The sequence below is a fragment of the Vipera ursinii genome, assembly GCF_947247035.1.
Source record: "Vipera ursinii genome assembly, chromosome: 3".
Taxonomy (NCBI): domain Eukaryota; kingdom Metazoa; phylum Chordata; class Lepidosauria; order Squamata; family Viperidae; genus Vipera; species Vipera ursinii.
In genome coordinates, this window is record NC_139516.1 from 93,869,402 (window position 1) to 93,893,608 (window position 24,207).

At 41.1% G+C, this 24,207-nt stretch overlaps 2 protein-coding genes across 3 annotated transcripts in view; one reads left to right on the forward strand and one right to left on the reverse strand.

Annotated features, from left to right (window-relative positions):
* ZBTB41 (zinc finger and BTB domain containing 41) overlaps positions 1 to 6,959 on the reverse strand; it is a 30,488-nt gene extending 23,529 nt beyond the window's left edge. Inside the window, exons 1-2 of one of the 2 annotated variants that reach the window (XM_083358893.1) lie at positions 6,853 to 6,959; positions 1,348 to 2,552 (exon numbers count right to left, since the gene is read on the reverse strand). In XM_083358893.1, the coding sequence (XP_083215019.1) occupies positions 1,348 to 2,461 (1,114 nt within the window). In that variant the 5' untranslated portion in view covers positions 2,462 to 2,552; positions 6,853 to 6,959. Of the gene's footprint in view, positions 1 to 1,347; positions 2,553 to 6,281; positions 6,335 to 6,852 lie in introns of those variants that run through there. The other variant, XM_083358894.1, reaches the window with a different exon arrangement.
* A 1,308-nt stretch (positions 6,960 to 8,267) lies between these two features.
* The window catches only part of ASPM (assembly factor for spindle microtubules), a gene marked incomplete at its 5' end in the record, with an annotated part of 40,217 nt that continues 24,277 nt past the window's right edge, over positions 8,268 to 24,207 (forward strand). Inside the window, 4 exons of the mRNA XM_083360598.1 lie at positions 8,268 to 8,564; positions 20,968 to 21,111; positions 21,616 to 22,876; positions 23,054 to 23,149. Of these exons, the coding sequence (XP_083216724.1) occupies positions 8,268 to 8,564; positions 20,968 to 21,111; positions 21,616 to 22,876; positions 23,054 to 23,149 (1,798 nt within the window). The remainder of the gene's footprint in view (positions 8,565 to 20,967; positions 21,112 to 21,615; positions 22,877 to 23,053; positions 23,150 to 24,207) is intronic.

A 24,207-nucleotide genomic window follows, 5' to 3' on the forward strand; every position in this document is an offset into this window, starting at 1 on the left:
ATAAAATAAACTTTCAATAGAACTGCAACCCTAGAATTGCATATTGGGCAAAAGGGTATCCAGAATCAGGGCTAGACTTTTGCTTCTCTAAGAAATAGCTACGATGCTATTGATAAAGTAATAAATTGATTGGTTTACCGAAATTATCACATACCAGTTGAGGAGCAATAATTTAAAGAGCAGGCCAATAATCTGTAGGCTCTCCAGATGCAGCTGAATTGTAGCTCCCAACAATCCCACTTAGTACAACCCATGGAGAGGGATGAGAAATTCTACAATTCAGTAGTACAACAGACAAAACTTTTTACAGTTAAATGCTACTAAACATGTGCAAACCTGCTGCAATCTTTGAAATGAGCTATATGCATATTTCATTGCATGAAATTTATATACAGTACTAGTGAAGCAAATTAGCTGTTTATTGAATGAACATTAGGTTTTACAATGTGTAGAATTTAGTATGTATAGTATGTATCACAATGCTAATATATTTTCACAATGGTAGGGACTCATTCCTACATTGATTGAAGGCCTGAACAGGTAGTTTGAGTGGAGATGAAGCATTTGAATTTGGGGGCGGGGGGGGGAGAGGGAGGACATTTTGTCTATATTTCTGAGGTTTCCCTAATTTAATATTAATCTGAATAGTTTGCCTGCAATTTCGATGTATGTTTGAGCACACGCAGTGTTCTTGAAATCCAGTTGTAGGCAGATTCAAAATAAGGTAACAGTTAATGTGACAAGTATAGCAGTGTAGATACCTTACAGTTCATTTTTATTGTAGAATAAACTTGTTAATAAGGCCCAATGAAGGGATTGCTTTATTACACCCATAGTTCAATTAATTCAAGACAACTGTACAGATGAGGTCATCAAATAATCTAGCTTCTCAAGCTGTGACTGTTTTATCTTATTTCAGCAGCTAGGAGTTTTTCTAATCAGCTTTCTTGAACATTTGAAAAATCACTCTAATAAAGCAGGAAAAGCTATATTAAAAAATCTAATGTCTTCCAAACAGCAATCTCAACTGATAGAAAGCCTGCTGGGTCTTCCTCAGCTCAATGAACTGCAGGGTTGTTGCTGTGGGTAAAATAGGAAGGAGGATTATGTATGCTGAGAGATTGTGTCAGCTTCTATTAATTTAAGGATTCAGTGAAGGACTATTTTTTTACAAGGAATGCCTAAAGTTTTGCACGTATTGTTAAGTGCACCATGGATACATTTAAGACCTAAAGAATAATCACAATTGTATACATTGAGTCTGGCCTTAGATATTAACCTAAGATTGAAAATGACTTTTAAACAGCCACCCTGCAAAGGTAAAAGACAACACATATTCTGATTTACCTGGTCGATCAAATATTTTATCACACTTAGGACACTGCAAACATTTTTTGCTGCTGTTCTGAGGAATAGGTGGAATACATGTGGAACGATTATCTTCAGAAGTATTTCCTGCTGGAGTAGCTAGTTCATGGACCTCTCCACCGCATTCTTTTTCACTGTGCTGTTCAGACTCTGTATCATCTCCCAAAGAGTCCTCTTCCTGCTCCTCAGTATTGTATTCACTTCCACTGTCCTCAGATTCATTGCTCTCCTTACTAGGAGCAATTGTATCTAAATTGGTATCTGATGCATTCCCACTTTCATTGTCACTCTGATCAAACTTGGCTGGGCATTTACGATTTCGCACTGATCGTCTAGTAGAAATCACTGACTTCTCAACCATTTTCAGCCCATGTTCTTTTCCCCATGCAGCAGGTTGGTGTGCTTTGGACAAATGATTTTCTAATGATTTCTTGTAACAAAAATTACGATTGCACAAAGTGCATTGGTGATTGTTGGCTATTGTAGGAGTTTGTTCAGTTGTCTTTTCTACCCGAGATGGTTTTTTTGTTTTCTCTTCAGATTGTGAAATGGAAACATTTTCGCTATTTAGCAATTTAACTGCATCAATAATATCTAAGAATTTTGCTGCTTCTAAAACTAAAGGTATTTCATTTTTATTTAAAAAAAACTGTGATGTGTAAAGAAACTCAAGCAGATGACGGAAAACTGAATGTGTTACATGATCCAAGGTAATAACATTTGTATCTGGATTTTTGCTCAAATAAGCATGAAAGTAACTGCTCCCAACAGCAACTACTACTTTATGGGAGCTAAATTCTTTTCCATCAACAATTATAAGAAGATCACAAAAAGACGGCTGCTTCTGTCGATCATCATTTAAATATTTAAGTAGATTTTTATTATATTGCAAAGAAGTTAAAAGCTTTCTTTGATCAGGCAGCAGAGAAAGTTCTTTCGAATATATGAACTGGCCTGCTGTAGCTATTTCTGCAGAATCAACATGAGCTTCCTGTTCAGAATCTGTTACAGGAATCTTATCACTTTGCTCCCTTCGGTGACCAAGATGTATTTTGTGATCTACATTTACATTAAGTCTTCTTCTCTTCTTCATTGCAATTGTGCCACGTTAAAATCAGAACTGTTATAAATAAGCCAAACTTTTCCAAACAAATAGTTGCTTCAGTGATACTTGAAGTTATAACCTGCAAATGGATCAAATAATTTTCTTTAAAACCAATGAAAAAACTAGTTTCATTCAGTTTTTTTTAAACACCAGTTAATTTACTTCCACATTTGGTGAGGTCCTAAGAATTGGCATCCACCCTCTTTCTAGAAAGCAAAATTTCATTTTGAATTGACACAAAAATATTCTGCAAGTCACACACGCATTATCAAATGCCTGTGGTACTGCATCCTGCACTAATTGTAGCTTCCAAATTTTCTTCAAGGGTAGCCCCATGTGGCATGCATTGCAGTAGTCCATGCATGAAATGACCAGGGCTTGAATGCACAAAAATATTTATATTTATCAATTGTAGTATAAATGATCACTTAAAAAGCACTCATCTCTAATGCAGTCACTCACTGATCTCTTTGAGTAGTTATAATTGCTCAAGACAGATACAAATTAGTATATGATTTAATTCTAATCCTTTTTCTTGTACTTAAAAATTAACATAAAGGTAAAGGTTCCCCCACACATGCGTGCTAATCGTTTCCAACTCTAGGGGCTGGTGCTCATATCTGTTTCAAAGCCGAAGAGCCAGCGCTTATCTGAGGACATCTCCGTGGTCATGTGGCCGGCATGACTAGATGCCAAAGGCGCACGGAACGCTGTTACCTTCCCACCGTAGTGGTCCCTATTTTTCTACTTCCATTTTCACGTGCTTTCGAACTGCTAGGTTGGCAGAAGCTGGGTCGAGTAACAGGCACTCACTCTCTTACGCAGCACTCGGGATTCGACCCACCAAACTGCCAACCATCTGATCGACAAGTTCAGCGTCCTAACCCACTGAGCCACCGCGTCCCTCAAAAATTAACATATGCAAGCATAAAAAATGGAGCGCATAGATTTCCTAACAAGACAGAAAGTTGTAAGAGAGCTAATAAGCAGTAAGTGTGAATAGTATCAAATATCTCATATTGCTAAGCACATTGGTTTGTGCTTAAATTGTAAGCCGCCCTGAGTCTTCGGAGAAGGGCGGGATATAAATGGGATTAAAATAAATAAAAATAAAATAAATATCTTGCTAAACTATGGCTTAATACAGTATATTAAATAACAACTAGTGTATTTACACATGGCTCATCATACAAATCAACCTAGACTTCTCCCTTGAGGCACAAATAACCAGGGTCAAATTATTCTACTTTTGTACACATTACATGAAGATCTAGCTCTAATGCTGGAAAAGATGGAAAGAAAAAGAAGATAACCAACAGCAACATAGATGAACTCAGCTGAAATGGCAATGAGTGCACACTTGGAAAACCTGAAATACTTGTTAGGAACAGATCAAGGATAAAATCTGTGTGCAATGATTTGATAGCATATAATAATAATATCAAAGTAATAACTAGGATTTACAAACAAGGGCTGCATTCGCACAACCTAGAAGCCAGGACCAAAGAAACTAAATTATAATTTAGTGTGTCATGTGAACCAACATTTGCTTAGTCTTTCTTTATAAGGAACGCTCTGTGTGTCAAAACAGCTGTTTCTTTTTCCAAGCTGCATTTGTTATCTCCTCCATTCAGGTTGTTTCTCTGTGTGCTACAACAGGAAAGATTTAGATTTAGATTTATATACCGCCCTTTCCCAAAGGACTCAGGGCGGTTTACAGGGCATTTTAAAATCATACCAATACAAAATACAAAGTTAAAAGACAAATAAAAGATTAAATTATCCCTGAAAATAAAACCCAGTTAAAATTCTCAGCCTGGGTCAGAGAGCTCAAAGAGCCAGGTCTTCAGGTCCTGGCGGAATGAGCGAAGGTCAGGGGCAGTCCTGAGCTCCATGGGCAGCTGGTTCCAGAGGGCAGGCGCACCCACAGAAAAGGCCCTCCTCCTGAGTGTTATCCGCCAGCAATATTTTACCGGCGGCACCCTGAGAAGACCCTCCCTGTGGGAGCGCACTGGACGAAGGAAGCTTGATGCTGGCAGCAGGTGTTCCCTCAAATATCCCAGACCCAAGCCATTTAGGGCTTTATAGGTCATTACCAGCACCTTGAATCTCACCCGGAGGGCAACCGGAAGCCAATGCAGCTCACGGAGTAGAGGTGTTACATGGGAGTACCGGGAAACCCCCATCACAACTCGTGCGGCCGCATTCTGCACCAGTTGAAGCCTCCGAGTGGTCCTCAAGGGCAGCCCCATGTAGAGAGCATTGCAGTAGTCTAAACGGGAGGTCACGAGCGCATGAGTGACTGTACGTAGGGCATCTCGGTCCAGGTAGGGTCACAACTGGCGCACCAGGCGAACCTGGGTAAAAGCTCCCCTGGTCACGGCTCCTATATGATCTTCAAAGTTGAGCTGTGAGTCCAGGACGCCCAAGTTGCGAGCCCTATCAACGGGGGGTAACACCTCACCCCCCATCATTAAAGGTGGAATAGTTTGGTTAGCCCGAGATGCCGATATGTAAAGCCACTCAGTCTTGGCAGGATTGAGACGAAGCCTGTTTCTCCCCATCCAGACCTGGACCACCTCCAGGCAACGGGACATCACGGCGAGGGCATTGCTGGGTTGGTTCAAGGTGGAGAAAAAGTTGGGTATCATCAGCATACTGATGATACCCCACCCCGAAACCACGAATGACCTCGCCCAGCGGCTTCATATAGATGTTGAACAGGAGGGGCGAGAGAACCGACCCCTGAGGGACTCCACAAGTGAGAGGCCTTGGGTTGGATCTCTGCCCTCCCGTCAACACCGACTGCGAGCGGCCCAGGAGATAGGAGGAGAACCACCGTACAACGGTGCCTCCCACTCCCAGCCCCCTGAGCCGTCGCAGTAGGATACCATGGTCGATGGTATCGAAAGCCGCTGAGAGATCTAATAGGACTAGGACAGAGGAGCAACCCCTGTCCCGAGCCCGCCAGAGATCATTCACCAGCGCGACCAGTGCCATCTCCATGCTGTGACCGGGTCTGAAACCCGATTGGTACGGGTCCAGATAATCAGATTCACTGGTTCACTGGATGCTGTGCAGAGAAAACTCAAGATAGCAAGTGAAATGATAAATTTGTTCTTTCCACAACCAAGTCTAGATGCTATACAGCTGGTGAAAACAGGTAAATAGTTGGGGGAATGTGATTGCTTTCCTTGCTTCTGTGATTTAAATCTATCCAATCAAAAAGACAGGAAGTATATTAGCCACCTCCCTCTTTTGCTTAAATCCTATTGATCTGGGAGAATAGTACCCAGATAGCCTGTTACCAAGAATGCTCAACTGTTACTATTACCAGGCAATAAACGCCCCTCACAGAACTGCTCTTTTTTCCCCTTCTTCCATGTTTTATCTGCTAACACATTTTGTCTGTTTGCATGATTCAGGAGCCATGACCTTAGCCACATAAAGGAATTGGAAAATGTCCACCAGCATCCTCAGCCTATATATTATGGGCGCTATCTTCCCTCCTAAGCTTAAGTGAGCAAGAGAAACGTGTTAAGTGGCCTAAACCAAGCAAAACCAGCATTATCTGCAAGTAGCTAGCTGCTCCTTTCAGTGGGTGTCGGACATAACACTGGCCAAATTGTCACACTGTAGCAAGAAGCAGATCGGAAAGGAAGCAACTTTCATTACAGTCCTCTATGAAGCACCGTCGAGAGAAAAAAAAGGCAAGCGGGACTGTTTTAAGTTTCATCCCTTCTGGGCCTAATCCTTCCTTCCATTGTGCTAGTAGAGATTGAGCAAAGAGAAGGCGGCAGGAGCCTACCGCATTTTGTTAGCCCGCATACCGATGCAAACAGGACTGAGAGGGAAGTGGGGGGAAAGGGCTTCAGGGGACTTCTACGAGGAACCTTCTCCGTCGCTGCTTCCCCGGCCTCTGCCTCAGGGTGGGCGGCAGAAGAAATTGCTACTGACGGCCAGGTGCTTTTCCTTTCTTAACGAGGTAGTGGCAGTGCCCCCTTCCCCGCCCCCCCCTTTAACAACGATCTGGCCTTCAAGTCTGACCCCACTAGGTCTAAACAAGATCTAACACAGGGGTCTTCAAACTTGGCCCTTTTATGACTTGTGGACTTCAACTCCCAGAATTCCTCAGCCAGCTTTGCTGGCTGAGGAATTCTGGGAGTTGAAGTCCACAAGTCATAAAAGGGCCAAGTTTGAAGACCCCTGATCTAACATGTCAGAAGCGACAAGCAAACTAAAGCCGAAGCCTCAGGCAGGTCGAATTGTCGAGCCCCTCTTCACCCCGACCGGGATGGCGAAAGTGCAACTGCGCCCATCGGAAACCCCCTGAACCCCCCCTCCCCAGCCTCCAACGAGGGGAGGAGCCTCTTACCTACCGTCCTCCCCTATCCGACCAAAGGGGCAAATAACGGTCCCAGGCGCGCGCTCTCGGAAAACACGCCTCTTCCCCATTTGCCGTCACCAGGCCGAAAGACAACTGCCCCCCAAAAGAAAAGAATAATACCCCCCCTCATATAAGCCCCCTCAGTCGCGCCCCGTTAACCCCCCCCCCCGAGGTTTCGCCTTCACTTCCGGGTTCCATGCGTGTGTGGAATAAAGGCTAACGTCACTCAGACCTAGTTTGACAGGAAGCTGGGCAAGGTTTGTCGTTCCGGCTCTATGCACGTGGGTGGCAAAAAGGAGGCGGAGCAAGAGGAAAAAGCGAGGGGTGCCGACTAGGCGGGAGGAGGTTTCGCTTTACCTCCGGCTCACAGCGGCCATTTGCGGGGATGTTCATTGCAAAACCGCGAGCCACCCCAGAAGCGTTTACTACTACAATACAACAGTGTCCAATCTTTCCGACTTTGCGGAACGGCGAGAGCAGTGGGATGGGCCGGTGGATATTTTCACGCAGACAAGAGGGCGAACGTGCACAGCTCCAATTATCCAAATGAAGCTGCGCGTCCGAACGCGCTCGTCTGCCTCTTGCGCGGCCCGGTTCCGAACGGTCCGGGGACCCGATTTATGTTAACCAGGTTACTGGTATCTTTTCTGTTAAATTACAGTAAATTGGCCTTACGGTTATTTTGACAAGATAAGTAATGGTTTCTCTTACATAGTCCTAGAAATAAACTTTTGATACTTTCAAAGAGAACCAAAAGTTTAAAAAAGGGAGGGGCCAAACAGATTTGATAACCGATTCCAAATTATCACGAAAATTTCCAAGGTTATTTATTTACTAACAACTAAAATTTTGGGAGGCTTTCAAGAAAAGATCTTTTCCAGATGGCATTGGTGGCTCTTCGCTGGCAATTTACAGACTATAGAGAAAAACCTCTCCGAACTTAAAATGTCTTGATTATGCTGCAGCGGAGCACCGAACCGAACCTCTGGCGGAGTAGAAGGCGGACTTGAAGGGAATAAACAACCGAAAGAAAACGATTCGTTTTCTCGAGAGGGAGTTTTAAATTGATCGCTCGCTTTGTTATTGGTGCGCAACCTGAAGAGTTCAACGGCATAGCCTTGAAACCAGGGTTAAAAAAAACACCCAAAAAATCAAAACCAAGCGGCTCAAGCGATTGGTCGAATCTTTGTTCAGAGCCGCTTGGCGATTGGAGGAAAAAGTCCTATGCGCGAACTGGCTGCCTTCTGTAAACCCCCTTTGATTGGTGGAGGCTGCGAGGTTTGAATTCTCGAGCGGCGGTTACGAGTCCGATTTTCGGAAGGAATTTTGGTATTGCTCGCGGATGGGTGAACGTGTTTCTCTTGTTAACAGAAGAGGTAGATGAAGATCGTTTTCCCTTAAGCCGCTATGGCGGAAAGAAGGCAGGGCACGGGACCAGCCGGGCTTCAGGAACCGTGTTCTTCGGAGCGGAGCAGTCGCTGGGCTGCCTCACCAGGCTCCGAGGATAGAAACGACGCCGTGCTGTCACTCAGCCACTTCTCCCGGCCGCCCTTCCTCAGTTTCGGCTCAGTCCGCGTCGGTACTTCGTGCGTTCGCCGTCTGGCCGTGAAGAACCCCAACGCGGAGCCTATCCACGGGGCCGTCTACCGCCCGCCGCCCGCCTCCAAAGGCTTCACGGTGGAGCAGGACAGTTTCCTCCTTCAGGTGCTTTAGCAGGGGAGGCGAGGCGATGCTGGTCTGGGAGGGGCGGCTCTAAGGTGGCCGGCAACGTCAAAGGCTAGCGTTGAGGTTTAAGCCGGATGCGGATGGATGTTAATGTTCATGTAGCATCGGTAGTCTAAAAGATTGGTCGATGTGAAGAAACGGTTAAATGGCAATGGTAAATGTAGCAATATACTACGATATTTGTAGGTTTTGCTCACTGACTTTCAATTGATTAGGGAATCTTCTAATTTACGGATAACGTCTGCTGATGCTGTCCCAAAAATCCTACTTATTTTTAAAGGATGTTGTAAGTTAACTTCTTGTTCACAGTTTCAAAGCAAGTGAGAACCTTGGGGTATATTAATGGTTAATAAATGTATAGCCTCCCCAAATGAGGCTGTTTCTACGAGCATGGTTTTTGGTAGGATATAAACGTAACGAGCACTTCTTTTTTTATTAAAACGTTTTATTAAAACGTTTTATAAAAATTACAAATATAATGCTCATAATCTAATATTAACGTTCGCAGTCAGTGTTGACAGGAGGGCAGAGGTCGGCCTCGAGGCCTCTCGTTTGTGGAGCTCCTCAGGGGTTGGTCCTCTCGCCTCTCCTGTTCAACATCTATATGAAGCCGCTAGGTGAGATCATTTGTGGTTTTGGAGTGGGGTATCATCAGTACGCCGATGATACCCAGCTTTTCATCTCCACCCCAAACCACCGCAGTGATGCCTTCGATGTGATGTCCTGTTGCTTAGAGGCGGTTCGGGTCTGGATGGGGAGGAACAGGCTTCGGCTCAATCCTGACAAGACCGAGTGGTTGTATGTTTTGGCATCTCGGGAAATTCAGTTTATTCCATCTTTAACCATGGGGGGTGAGGTGTTATCCCCCCCCCGTAGATAGGGCTCGCAACTTGGGAGTCCTCTTGGATTCACAGCTCAGTTTGGAAGATCATGTAGGAGCTCTGACCAGGGGGGCTTTTGCCCAGGTTTGCCTGGTGTGTCAGTTGTGACCCTATCTGGACCGGGATGCCTTGTGTACAGTTACTCATGCACTCGTGACCTCTCGTATAGACTACTGCAATGCTCTGTACATGGGGCTGTCCTTGAGGACCACTCGGAGGTTCCAACTGGTGCAGAATGTGGCCGCGCGAGTTGTGATGGGGGTCTCCCGGTACTCCAATGTAACACCTCTTTTCCGCGAGCTGCATTGGCTTCCAGTTGCCTGCCGTGTGAGATTCAAGGTGCTGGTGATTACCTATAAAGCCCTAAATGGCATGGGTCCGGACTACTTACAGGATCGCCTGCTGGTCTTCCCTTCGTCCTGTGTGCTCCCACAGAGAGGGCCTCCTCAGGGTGCCATCGGCCAGAGAGTGTTGGCTTGTGGCCCCCAGGGGGAGAGCATTTTCTGTGGGCGCGCCAACCCTTTGGAATCAATTACCGGTTGACCTTTGGATGGTTCCCGACCTTCGCTCTTTCCGCCGGGATCTGAAAACCTATTTATTTGAACAGGCTGGCCTGGTTTAAGGGTTTGGGGTATTTTAATTATTTATTATTAGGGCTTAATTTAATCTCATTTTAACTTTTGTATGTAAAGTTTTTATTGCCCTGTACACCGCCCTGACTCATGCGGGAGAAGGGCAGTATAGAAATTCAATTAATAAATAAATAAATTAACCAACTATATAAATAACCAAGTCAATAATGCACTTTAACTCCCCTTTAACATAAACAAATTAAAAGTAAACATAATAATAATAAAAACATAAATTAATATCCTAATTATTAAACAATGCAATATCCAAGTTGTTAAACAATACTAATACTAAAAATAATATCATATAATTAAAACTAATAAAAATTCCACTATAATAAACTATTATTAATAATAATACTTTAAAATTTACTCATAGGCTAAATGGAACTTTTTAGTCCCATATTTATTCTGAATATAATCTATCCATCTTCTCCAGACCAAAATGTATCTTTCTTGTGAATGATCCTTCAAATAAGCAGAAATCTTAGCCATTTCTGCTAAATTTGACACTTTAAGCGTCCATTCTTCTATAGTAGGGAAGCAATCCTTCCAATATTGCCCTACCAATAACCTTGCAGCTGTTAGCAAATTCAACATCAAGTTAATTTCTTTAGTATCACAATCTGTAATAACACCCAATAAAAATACTTGTGGAGTAAACTTTATCTTTCTCTTGAAAATCTTTTGAATGTTCCACCAAATCTTAATCCAAAAAGCTTTTATATTTCTACAAGTCCACCAGATATGAAAATAAGTAGCAGCCAAACTGCCACATCTCAAACATTTGGGCTGTAAATTAGGATACATACAAGATAACTTTTTAGGATCCAGATGCCATCTATAAAACATTTTATAAAAATTTTCTCTTAAATTTTGGGCCTGGGTAAATTATACATTTCTGACCCAAATTACCTCCCTTATATCCAATGGAATCGGTTCTTGAATATTTTGGGCCCACTTTACCATACAATCTTTAACTAATTCCATTTCCAAATCCAATTCTAGTAAAGCATTATAAATTCTCTTTATATGCGCTCGATTTTGATCTTTAATCTGTTTTACCAAATTCTCATCCATTAATGTAATACCAACCTTTTGATCTAACTTCCACCGAGCTAACAATTGAGTATACTGAAACCAAGACTGTACAATATTTTCTTGCTTTAACTCAGCTAATGATTTTAATTGGCAATCATTTCCTACCAATCTAAGTAATTCCTTATAAGAAATCCTATCCAAATTCACACCCATAGATACACCCTCTATCGCGTGTCCAGGAATCCCCCAAATTGGTATTTTATAATTTAACTTATAATAATACTTTTTCCAGACACGCAATAAAGCACTTCTTAAAATATGAGCTTTAAAAGCCTTGTCAACTTTTTTTATCATAAATTAAGTATGCATACCACCCATATAATAAGTTCCATCCCTCAAGATGAAGTATACTTTTACTTGTTAAATTAAGCCAATCACTTGTTGTTAGTTGCGAAGTCGTGTCCGACCCATCGCGACCCTATGGACAACGTTCCTCCAGGCCTTCCTGTCCTCTACCATCTTCTGGAGTCCATTTAAGCTCACGCCTACTGCTTCAGTGACTCCATCCAGCCACCTCATTCTCTGTCGTCCCCTTCTTCTATTGCCCTCAATCTTTCCCAGCATTAGGCTCTTCTCCAGTGAGTCCTTCCTTCTCTTTAGATGGCCAAAGTATTTGAGTTTTAGCTTCAGGATCTGGCCTTCTAAAGAGCAGTCAGGGTTGATCTCCTCTAGGACTGACTGGTTTGATCGCCTTTCAGTCCAAGGGACTTGCAGGAGTCTTCTCCAGCACCATAGTTCAAAGGCTTCAATTCTTTGGCGCTCAGCCTTTCTTATGGTCCAGCTTTCACTGCCATACATTGCAACTGGGAAGACCATAGCCTTGACTATACGCACTTTTGTTGACAGGGTGATGTCTCTGCTTTTTAGTGTGCTGTCTAGATTTGCCATGGCTTTCCTTCCCAGGAGCAAGCATCTTTTAATTTCTTGGCTACAGTCCCCATCTGCAGTGATCTTGGAGCCCAGGAAACTAAAATCTGTCACTACCTCCATTTCTTCCCCATCTATTTGCCAGGAATTGAGAGGGCCAGATGCCATGATCTTGGTTTTCTTAATGTTTAGTTTCAACCCAAGTTTTGCACTCTCCTTCTTCACTCGCAACAAGAGGCTCTTTAGTTCCTCTTCACTTTCTGCCATTAGAGTGGTATCATCTGCATATCTTAGGTTGTTGATGTTTCTTCCGGCAATCTTAATTCCAACTTTTGATTCATCTAGCCCTGCCTTTCTCATGATGTGCTCTGCATATAAGTTAAATAGGCAAGGCGACAGTATACAGCCTTGCCGGACTCCTTTCCCAATTTTGAACCAATCAGTGGTTCCGTGTCCAGTTCTCACTGTTGCTTCTTGGCCTGCATATAGGTTTCTCAAGAGACAAATAAGATGGTCTGGTATGCCCATCTCTTTAAGGACTTGCCAGAGTTTGTTATGATCCACACAATCAAAGGCTTTAGCATAGTCAATGAAGCAGAAGTAGATGTTTTTCTGGAACTCTCTAGCTTTCTCCATGATCCAGCGTATGTTAGCAATTTGATCTCTAGTTCCTCTGCCTCTTCGAAATCCTGCCTGTACTTCTGGTAGTTCTCGATCCACATACTGCTGGAGTCTAGCTTGTAGAATTTTAAGCATAACTTTACTAGCATGAGAAATGAGTGCAATGGTGCGATAGTTTGAACATTCTTTGGCACTGCCTTTCTTTGGAATTGGAATGTAAACTGATCTTTTCCAATCCTGTGGCCACCTTTGAGTTTTCCAAATTTGCTGGCAAATTGAGTGTAGCACTTTTACTGCATTGTCTTTTAAGATTTTGAATAGCTCAGCTGGAATACTGTCACCTCCACTAGCTTTGTTTTTGCTCAGCTTTTCTAAGGCCCACTTCACTTCACATTCTAGGATGTCTGGCTCGAGCTCAGTGACCACCTCATTGTGGTTATCAGGGACGTTAAGCTCATTCTTGTATAGTTCTTCTGTGTAATTTTGCCACCTCTTCTTAATCTCTTCTGCCTCTGTTAGGTCCCTGCCATTTTGGTCTTTTATCATGCCCATTTTTGTATGAAACGTTCCCTTCATCTCTCCAATTTTCTTTAAAAGATCTCTGGTCCTCCCTATTCTATTGTTTTTTTCTATTTCTTTGCATTGTTCATTTAAAAAGGCATTCTTATCTCTTCTAGCTATTCTTTGGAATTCTGCATTTAATTGGGCATATCTTTCTTTTTCTCCCTTGCCTTTCGCTTCCCTCCTTTCCTCAGCTATTTGCAAAGCTTCCTCAGACAGCCATTTTGCTTTCTTGCATTTCTTTTTCTTTGGCATGGTTTTGGTTGCTACCTGTTGTACAATGTTGCGAACCTCTGTCCATAGTTCTTCAGGCACTCTGTCTATCAGATCTAATTCCTTAAATCTATTTGTCACCTCTACTGTATATTGAACAGGGATATGATTTAATTCATACCTGACTGGCCTAGCACTTTTCCCTACTTTCTTTAATTTAAGCCTAAACTTTGCAACAAGAAGCTCATGGTCTGAGCCACAGTCAGCTCCTGGTCTTGTTTTTACTGACTGTATGGAGCTTCTCCATCTTTGGCTGCAGAGCATATAGTCAATCTGATTTCTGTGTTGACCGTCTGGTGATGTCCATGTGTAAAGCCGTCTCTTGGGTTGTTGGAAAAGAGTGTTTGCTATGACCATCGTATTCTCTTGACAAAATTCTATCAGCCTGTGCCCTGCTTCATTTTGTACTCCAAGGCCAAACTTGCCTGTTATTCCAGAACAAATAGAACGTGAAGCCAGCTACTGGAAAGAGGTTTAATCACGGAGATTAAAGTTGAGTGACAGTTCAATACTGTCTGCTAGACAGAATGGTCCTCAAACATGAGTTTTTATACGTTTTCATGGTTTCCAAAATTGTCATTTCTGATTGGTGAGTTTAAATTTGTCTGGTTTTCTGATTTGTTTGTTGTTAGACATTGTTGGGATAGTTTCTTTCTCAATTCTGTCTAAAAGGTGTTAACTTTTGCTCCAGGAGGAATCCGGTGTTAATTATTTTATTGTTGTGTACCTTTTGGTCTTTCTATTCTAATTCTGTCAAATCTAATTGCTGTTAGCCAGTTTGTATTCCTTGTACCAATGTGTGTTAAGTGTTTATTTAGCCTCAAGCTGCTGCTGAGTCAGACTAGTTTGTAGTGGGTTCTTCCTGTATTTGTCAGGGTATTTTTTTCTTTGGGATGAGGAGGGGGCGCCCTGCTCTTATCAGTAGGCTGCAGAGAAAATGGGTTCTTTGTTTTATAGGGGGACTGGTCTTTGGTATGGACTTAAGGGGTCGAGGGTATCTACGCGCTGGTGTTAGTGCTTAATTCTATCAAAATGTCAGTCTTAATTGTCCTCCCTGGTGCCTATGGGCTTGCCTTTTATTGTGTCTAGACCAGGGGTCGGCAACTCAAAGAGCAACTTGGACCCATTTCCCAGAGAAAAACATGGAGCCGCAAAACCTGCACGTGCGCAAGTGGGGGGAGCTTGATTGAAGAGTTTAATTAAAAAGAAATAGAGGCTGCTGTGCATGAGTTCTCTCTCTCTCTCTCTCCGATCTTCTGCTCACCTGGCAAGCTGGCTTCACGCTGTTCTCCGATAAGCTGACACACATTCTTATTGGGCTGGCTCTCCTGCCCTTGAGAGCTGCTGCTTCCTGTGGTGAGACAGCAAAGGCAAGAGCCCAGCCCAAAAAACTTGTCAGCGAACAGTGTGAGGCCACTCTTTTTTACACAAACACACACACACAGAGAGAGAGAGAAGGGAAGCGCAAGTGCCTCTCTGTCTCTGTCTCTCTCTTTGCAAATGGCAGAGGATGACTGGGAGCCACAAGAGAAGGCTAAAAGAGCCACATGCAGCTTCAGAGCCGCAGGTTGCTGACCCGTGATCTAGACAGCCTATTTGTGGGTATGGGGAAATAGGTTTACTCTTATCCAGGTACTTGGTTTTGCTATTGTCAGTTGACAGCAGAGATGCAATTTACCAATCTATTGCTACAATGTATTTCCCATAGTTTCCAGTCTCAGTGAATCATGGATTTGTATTAATAACTAAGAGACAGCTGGGACAGTGAGTGAAAGAAACTATTTGGTGTAAAGAATATTCTATGATTATTATTATTAAAATACTTTCCTCAGACTAAAGGTTAACATGAACATGATAATATATTAAAAACCCCATGTCTATTTGTTTAGTGTCAATTCATACCTGCTATTCAATTTGGTGAAGGGTGTGCCTTCAAATCAATATTGATTCCTGGCGACTATTTGGACAACAATGCATATAGTTTTCTTGGTAAGATTTTGGAGGTTTACCATTGCCTTTTCCTAATATTAGACACAAAAATAGACACAAATTGAAATCCACTCTGAGTTACAAATAGAAAATAAATTTATTAAACTTCACAACAAAGTCTAAAAAGTAATGGTCTGCAAAGCGTGGTGGATTCAGGAAGGCAAACAATGCAATGTAGCCAAGCACTGAACCACACCCCAAATTCCAAAATCACATATTATACATCCTATTGCAACACCCCATTCCCTCCCCCATGGCCCCATTGGCTTAGCTTTTGGAGGTTACAATCTATCAGAAGCGCCTAAACAGAATACATTATCTCTGTCCCTGTTTGCTTACATTATACTAATAAGATCCCTCCCCTACTATCCTGTTTACTCAGACCATATGTTGTTGTTAGCTGCGAAGTCGTGTCCGACCCATCGCAATCCCATGGACAACGTTCCTCCAGGCATTCCTGTCCTCTACCTTTTTCTGGAGTCCATTTAAGCTCACACCTACTGCTTCAGTGACTCCATCCAGCCACCTCATTCTCTGTCGTCCCCTTCTCTTGCCCTCAATCTTTCCCAGCATTAGGCACTTCTCCAGTGAGTTCTTCCTTCTCATTAGGTGGCCAAAGTATTTGAGTTTCAGCTTCAGGATCTGGCCTTCTAAAGAGCAGGCAGGGTTGACCTCCTCTAGGACTGACCAGTTTGATCGCCTTGCAGTCCAAGGGACTCGCAGGATTCTTCTCCAGCACCATAGTTCAAAGGTCTCAATTCTTTGGCACTCAGCCTTATGCTCCAACTGTCACTACCTCCATTTCTTCCCCATCTATTTGCCAGGAATTGAGAGAGCCAGATGCCATGATCTTGGTTTTCTTAATGTTAAGTTTCAAGCCAACTTTTGCATTCTCCTTCTTCACCCGCAACAAGAGGCTGTTTAGTTCTTCTTCACTTTCTGCCATTAGAGTGGTATCATCTGCATATCTTACTAATTTAAGACACCTAAATAATGGACTCTCTCAGGGCTCTGTACTGGCCCCATCTTTATTCAACTTATATATTTCCGATATACCACCTATGCTATCAACAAAGTTCTCTTATGCTGATGACCTGGTATTAGCATATAGCCATAAGGACATCGAAGTTACAGAAGGTGTACTTACAGCTGACCTTACAACTCTGAGCACATACTTTCACCAATGGAGGCTAATCCCAAGCGCAAGCAAAACAGTTACATCATGTTTCCACCTTAATAATAAATTGGCAAAAAGAGAACTCAATGTATACCTAAATAATAAATTGCTCTCATATGAGGCTACACCAAAATACCTGGGGGTTACCCTAGACAGGACTCTGTCTTTTAAAAAACATATTCAGAATTTGGCTGCCAAGATTAACAGCAGAAACAACATTTTGCAAAAACTATGCAGAACAACTTGGGGAGCTTCAGCTCCAATTCTTTGATGCGCAGCCCTTGGGCTTTGCTACTCTGTAGCGGAATACTGCGCACCTGTATGGATAAACAGCCTACATACAAGACTTGTCGATGTTCAACTTAACCATACGATGAGATTAATTACTGGGTGCATAAAATCTACACCTATTCACTGGCTACCAGTTCTTAGCCATATACTCCCCCCGCACTTACGACGACAAGAAGCTCTCATTCAGGAGTATAGTAAGATCCTGCTAAACTCCTCCCTACCCATTCATGGTTATACCTCTGTTCTCTTAAGATGTCGATTAAAGTCAAGAAATCCACCACTCCTCACAGTGCTTAAGCTGCTGGCCAAAAATCAGAGCACCACACAAAAGTGGATAGAAGCATGGAATAGCTGTAGCTCCCAAGATATTTTCGAGCATATTAATCCTAATAATATACCTCCAGGGTTCAATTTATCCCAACACATATGGGTGACATACAATAGAATTAGAACGACTCATGGGGTGTGTGCCGACTCTTTGTATAAATGGGGAAAGACATCTTTAGCGCAATGTGATTGCGGTGCTCCCCGACAGACTATCCAACATATAGTGAGGGAATGCACTAATAGAAAATACCCAGGAGATTTTAAGGACTTCCTCTGCGTAACAACGGTAGCTACGGACTGGATTTCCGAACTTGACATTAAACTCTGAAATGTTATTTCTGTTTTCCTCTTAGGTTTTATTACTCCTTCTTTTTAATTGTTTTAACTGTTTTAACTTGTAAATATGAAATGTTTTTAATATTGTGTGTGACCAGCCATACGCTAAATAATAATAAATAAATAAATGTGCATATCTTAGGTTGTTGATATTTCTCCCAGCAATCTTAATTTCAACTTTTGAAATTAAATAGGCAGGGCTGTTGTTGCTCAGCTTTTCTAAGGCCCACTTCACTTCACATTCCAAGTTGTCTGGCTCAAGGTCAGTGACCACCTCATTGTGGTTATCAGGGACGTTAAGCTCGTTCTTGTATAGTTCTTCTGTGTAATTTTGCTCCCTCTTCTTAATCTCTTCTGCCTCTGTTAGGTCCCTGCCATTTTGGTTCTTTATCATGCCCATTTTTGCATGAAATATTCCCTTCATCTCTCCAATTTTCTTGAAGAGATCTCTGGTCCTCCTTATTCTATTGTTTTCTTCTATTTCTTTGCACTGTTCATGTAAGAAGGCATTCTTATCTCTTCTAGCTATTCTCTGGAATTCTGCATTCAACTGGGCGTATCTTTCTTTTTCTCCCTTGCCTTTCGCTTCCCTCCTTTCCTCAGTTATTTGCAAAGCTTCCTCAGACAGCCATTTTGGTTTCTTGCATTTCTTTTTCTTTGGGATGGTTTTACTTGCTACCTCTTGTACAGTGTTGCGAACCTCGGTCCATAGTTCTTCAGGCACTCTTGTCTGTCAGATCTAATTCCTTAAATCTATTTGTCATCTCTACTGTATATTCAACAGGGATATGATTTAATTCATACCTGAGTGGCCTAGTGATTTTCCATACTTTCTTCAGTTTAAGCCTAAACTTTGCAACGAGAAGCTCATGGTCTGAGCCAGTCAGCTCCTGGTCTTGTTTTTATTGACTGTATAGAGCTTCTCCATCTTTGGCTGCAGAGCACATAGTCAGTCTGATTTCTGTGTTGACCATCTGGTGATATCCATGTGTACAGCCATCTCTTGGGTTGTTGGAAAAGAGTTTTTGCTATGACCATCGTATTCTCTTGACAAAATTCTATCAGCCTGTGCCCTGCTTCATTTTGTACTCCAAGGCCAAACTTGCCTGTTATTCCAGTTATCTTTTGGCTTCCTACTTTAGCATTCCAGTCCCCCATGATGATAAGGACATCATTTTTGGTGTTAGTTCTATAAGGTGCTGTAGGGCTTCATAGAACCGGTCATTTTTATCCTCTTCAGCACTGGTGGTTGGGGCATAGACTTGGACTACTGTGATATTGAATGGTTTGCCTTGGATTCGAACTGAGATCATTCTGTCTTTTGGGGGATTGTATCCCAGTATTGCTTTTCTTACTCTTTTATTGACTATGAAGGCTACTACTCCATTTCTTCTGAGGGATTCTTGCCGCAGTAGTATACCTGATGGTCATCTGAATTCAATCCACCCATTCTTGTTCATTTTAGTTCGCTGATTCCTAAGATGTCGATGTTCAGTCTTGTCATCTCTTGTTTGACCACGTCCAACTTGCCTTGATTCATGGATCTTACATTCCAGGTTCCTATGGAGAAAAAAATCTTTACAGCATCGGACTTTCCTTTCACCACCAGGCACATCCACAGCTGAGCGTCCTTTCATCTTTGCCCCAGTCACTTCATTCTTCCTGGTGCTACTAGTACTATCCCTCTGCTCTTCCCGAGTACCATATTGGACACCTTCCGACCTGAGGGGCTCATCTTCCAGCGTCATATCGTTTTGCCTTTTGGTACTGTCCATAGAGTTTTCATGGCAAAGATACTGGAGTGGGTTGCCATTTTCTTCTCCAGTGGATCACGTTTTGTCAGAACTCTCTGCTATGACCTGTCCATCTTGGGTGGCCCTGCACGGCATAGCTCATAGCTTCATTGAATTACGCAAGCCCCTTTGCCACGACAAGGCAGTAATCCATGAAGGGGTCAGAACATATATGTACATGCTTATTAATTCTAAAGGAGAGATGTCTCCCATTTTCTACACCTGTCAGATTAAGTAGGGGTACCAGGCACCAGAAGGTACTTAAAAACAATTCCTAGATGGTGACTCAAAGTTGGCCCCGATTTTAACTTCTATTATCCCCCTCCCTCCACTTGAGGCTTGTATTTTTCCCCATATACTCAAAGCATCTACTCAGGCAATTGATTATAAAATAATAATTATAAAATATGATTACATGATAATACTAAAAGCATATATATTTTTATTTTTAAATTTTCTTGCTACTTCCAGTTATTTTCCACACTAGGTTGAATGAGAGTGATTGCTCCAAGCTGTCTTTGTACCTAAGGTGTGACTAGAATTCAGCGGAAGCTGACTTTCCTGTCCTCTACCATCTTCTGGAGTCCCTTTAAGCTCACACCTACTGCTTCAGTGACTCCATCCAGCCACCTCATTCTCTGTTGTCCCCTTCTTCTCTTGCCCTCAATCTTTCCCAGCATTAGGCTCTTCTCCAGTGAGTCCTTCCTTTTCATTAGGTGGCCAAAGTATTTGAGTTTCAGCTTCAGGATCTGGCCTTCTAAAGAGCAGGCAGGGTTGATCTCCTCTAGGACTGACTGGTTTGATCGCCTTGCAGTCCAAGGGACTCGCAGGAGTCTTCTCCAGCACCATAGTTCAAAGGCCTCAATTCTTTGGCACTCAGCCTTTCTTATGCTCCAACTTTCACAGCCATACATTTCAACTAGGAAGACTATAGCCTTGGCTATATGCACTTTTGTTGGCAGGGTGATATCTCTGCTTTTTAGTGTGCTGTCTAGATTTTCCATGGCTTTCCTCCCCAGGAGCAAGCGTCTTTTAATTTCTTGGCTGCAGTCCCCATCTGCGGTGATCTTGGAGCCCAGGAAAATAAAATTTGTCACTGCCTCCATTTCTTCCCCATCTATTTGCCAGGAATTGAGAGGGCCAGATGCCATGATCTTGGTTTTCTTAATGTTAAGTTTCAAGCCAACTTTTGCACTCTCCTTCTTCACCCGCAACAAGAGGCTCTTTAGTTCCTCTTCACTTTCTGCCATTATTTTAAAGAGCTATAATTTGACTTTATATTTTGGGCTACACTATGGAAATCATAGTTTTGCTATTGAAAGCTCCTAAGTTTCAAAGCAAATATGGAGATTGCAAACTATTACTAGTGATCCCTACTTACCTGGAGAATGATACAATTAAATAGACTCTTGGAATATAACTTTTAGCATTCAAAGAAGCTAGGTTCATACAAGATTTTTAACTGGATATATTCTTCATGTATTTGTCACAGTTAAGATGCTATCTTACCGTTTCTTTTTTTTCCTTTTTTTTCAGCCTGGAGAGACGATCTATATATTAATAACATGGACACCACTAGAATGCGGCAAAATTCGAGAGCTCATAACTTTCATTGTAAATGATGTTGTAAAACATCGAGCAATTTTGCTAGGGAATGCTGAGCAGCTTGTAAAGAAAAAAGTAGGGAGCTCTTTAAAATCTTTCTTGTTCTGCTTATTAATAAAGTCAATCTTTGGCATGCAGAAGATCTATCTATGTAATAAGCTTTTCTGCATAAATTGTTGGCATGTTTGAAAGTGAAAAACCACATATCAATGTAATTAAAGATGCAGAAATGTAATAGGCCTATGACCTTTATAATTATTTAAAGTCTCCATAGCACTTATATCTGTATTCCTGTGCCACTTTTGAAATTTTTAGCCTATCTTGGTATCTTGAATTTTCCCCAACATTGGATTTTACAAAATGAAAAATAGGTATTGTAAATAAATATGCAGAAGAGGTACACAAATAGTAGAGGTAAAATACTGCAATACTGATGCCAATTTTGAAAATGAGAATCAGTGTTCCTTTGTATTTACTTATAAATATGACATAGGCAGTATAAGCTTTAAATTTCATAGGGAAAATAAGGAAAATGACCATAATATAATACTTCCCTATATATATTTAATGTCATTTCAGAAAAATCTGTGGGATACTATTAAAAGAAGAATTCCTGTACAACAATCACGAAAAAGAGTGCCAGTCATTAAAAACATTAATAAAACTTTTCAGATGTCTGAACAAACAGAGAAAAATAGAAGCCCTCTTCAGTCCTGTGAGAACCTGGAAACGAGCTCAAACAGAATTTCCCCTAATGGAAATTCCTTAGTCATTTCAGAACATAAGCTTTCTATTTCCCCTATTAGTTCCATCAATCAGAAAAACCAACATGTCATTTATACTCCCCTATCATCTACGTATTCTGTTCCAGAAGCACAAGCATGTCATAAGTTATTAAATAATATAACAGAAACCCCTACTTTTACAACTCTATATGATAATGTTTTGGAAAAAAAGAAAGTACACCAAGATAATGTTATTAACTCAGCAGAAATAAATCCAAATTCCATCTGTACACCAGAACAATTGAACATATCTTTGAATCGTAGGAAGATTTTAAGTCCTGATTCTTTTGTAAACAATAGTTATAAAGTTATGGAAGAACTTGATGTAGCCACACCAATGCCTATTTCACCTGATCAGTTTTTAAGAGAGAATCAAATAGTTACTCAGGCAAACCCAAAATGCAAACCAGTCTCCTTTACTTCAGATGTGAAATCATGTATATCAACAGCAAAATTTTCAAAACAGAAAGAAAAGATACAAGTTGTTTCATTTTTTATGGAACCTCAGCTTTACACCAAAGTTCCCAACAACACAAATGAAAGAAATCCTACAACATGTTCTTATGATAAGATTGAACAAAATGTCAGATCCAAAACAAGTACCGGTAATAAAGCTTGCTGCCTTCCTAGCAAAAAAAGGCCTTTGCTTTCTAGCACTGTTACCAAAACTAAACCCAATTCTGAAAGAAAAGAAACAAAGATGTTAAAAGTAAAATCTAAAAAAAGTCTTTGTAATGCAATAGAGCATTGTATGGACATTATCCCTGGAGGTTCAAACCTGGACACGTTGCCAAAACATCCAGTTATAGAAAGTGTTTCAAATGAAACTAAACGTATCGAAGATAAAGCCAGCTTCATTTATTTGGAATCATCTTCTCATAATCGTAAAAGAAAAAGTGGAGAATATTTAGAGGATGTTAATGGAAGAGAAGAATATGCAGAAAATTTAGGAAGAAAAAGAACTCTGAAGTCCTGTGACGAAAATGGAAGCAAGAGCGATTTGAAATTCTCAGTTTCCAAATCTCAGAATGGAGATAAGCAAAAGATGAGAAGTGGTAATGTAATTTAATTTTGAATCGGTATTCTGTTAGAAAAATAATAATTTATGCAGCTCAGAGTGAAGCAATCTTTTTTCATATTGTGATTGCAAAGTGATAAAACAGTTTGCTTATATAAATTCTTATTTTGCTTCAATTTCACGTTTTGGATGATTGGCTTTTTTATTTTTTCAGGTTTTGCATCTCAAAAATCTAAGAATTTTAAAAGAACAAAAAATATTGTTCCTGTTGCACAGTCTCAGCTGACTTTTGTGAAGCCTTTAAAAACAGGTAAACAAATTCCTGGCATTTTGCATTTTGAAATTTTTTTTTATAAAAATATTGTTAGAAATAATATTGGTAAAGTTTATCTAAAATACATTGAATGAAATAGTAAAAATAGCAAAAGTTAGAATTATATGGTTTGCCTTCTTTTCATTTTCGTACCACACCCTCTATTTTAGTCCAGGAAAAGCTGGCATGGGGTGTTGAAGGAAAAGTTGTTGGCTGAAGATGGTTGGTGATCTAACAGAGAGGGCACCTCCACATCTCCATTTCAAACCCATTTTTTTAGTTTATTTTTTGTAATTTTAATCTGTTTTTATATTTATAACTGTTAGGATATTTGTATATTTTATATAAAAATAATTTATATTTTATCCAGGCAATGTGTAAGCTGTTCAGAGTCACCTCGAACTGTGAGATAGCGCCAAATAAATTTAATAATATTATTTTCACAGTGGTTCAAATATATGAAGAATAGTTCTTTTTTAGGAAATATGTGGCATAAATTCGAATTTGTCTCATTAATCTAACATTTCATAACAGGTTTCATAGTCTTTAGCATGTATGGATGAGTTAATAAATTGTCACATATACTCTCCTTATTTTATTGCTTATATGGTAATTATAATGCTTCAGTAGGTTCTACTAGTCATTTTACCATATATGGGGTTGCATAAGCTGTGCTTGCTATAATTTTCCTAACTCTTGATACATGTTTATTTAAAAAATGTATGTGGCCATCCTTTTTATTTAACATGGCACTGGGTTATACAAACAACAATAAAAAACAAAATCCAACATAGTAAAATCCCAGTGTTATACATCCCCACATATCCATAAAAAACCTTTCTGGGCTCCAACTTTAGACTACCTTCTGAGAAAAGCTAGGTTTTCATGGCTGTTGAAAGACTAAGAAGAACTGTCATTTTAAGGGGGAAATTGTTCCATGTTACTGATGCTGGGATTTTTTTGGTGCTCATTCTCTGAACTCCATGAATGATGTGGCAAAGATCAAAAAAGTATCCTGTAGTCGTGATTTATGCCCATGAAGAGGCAGAGTGAGG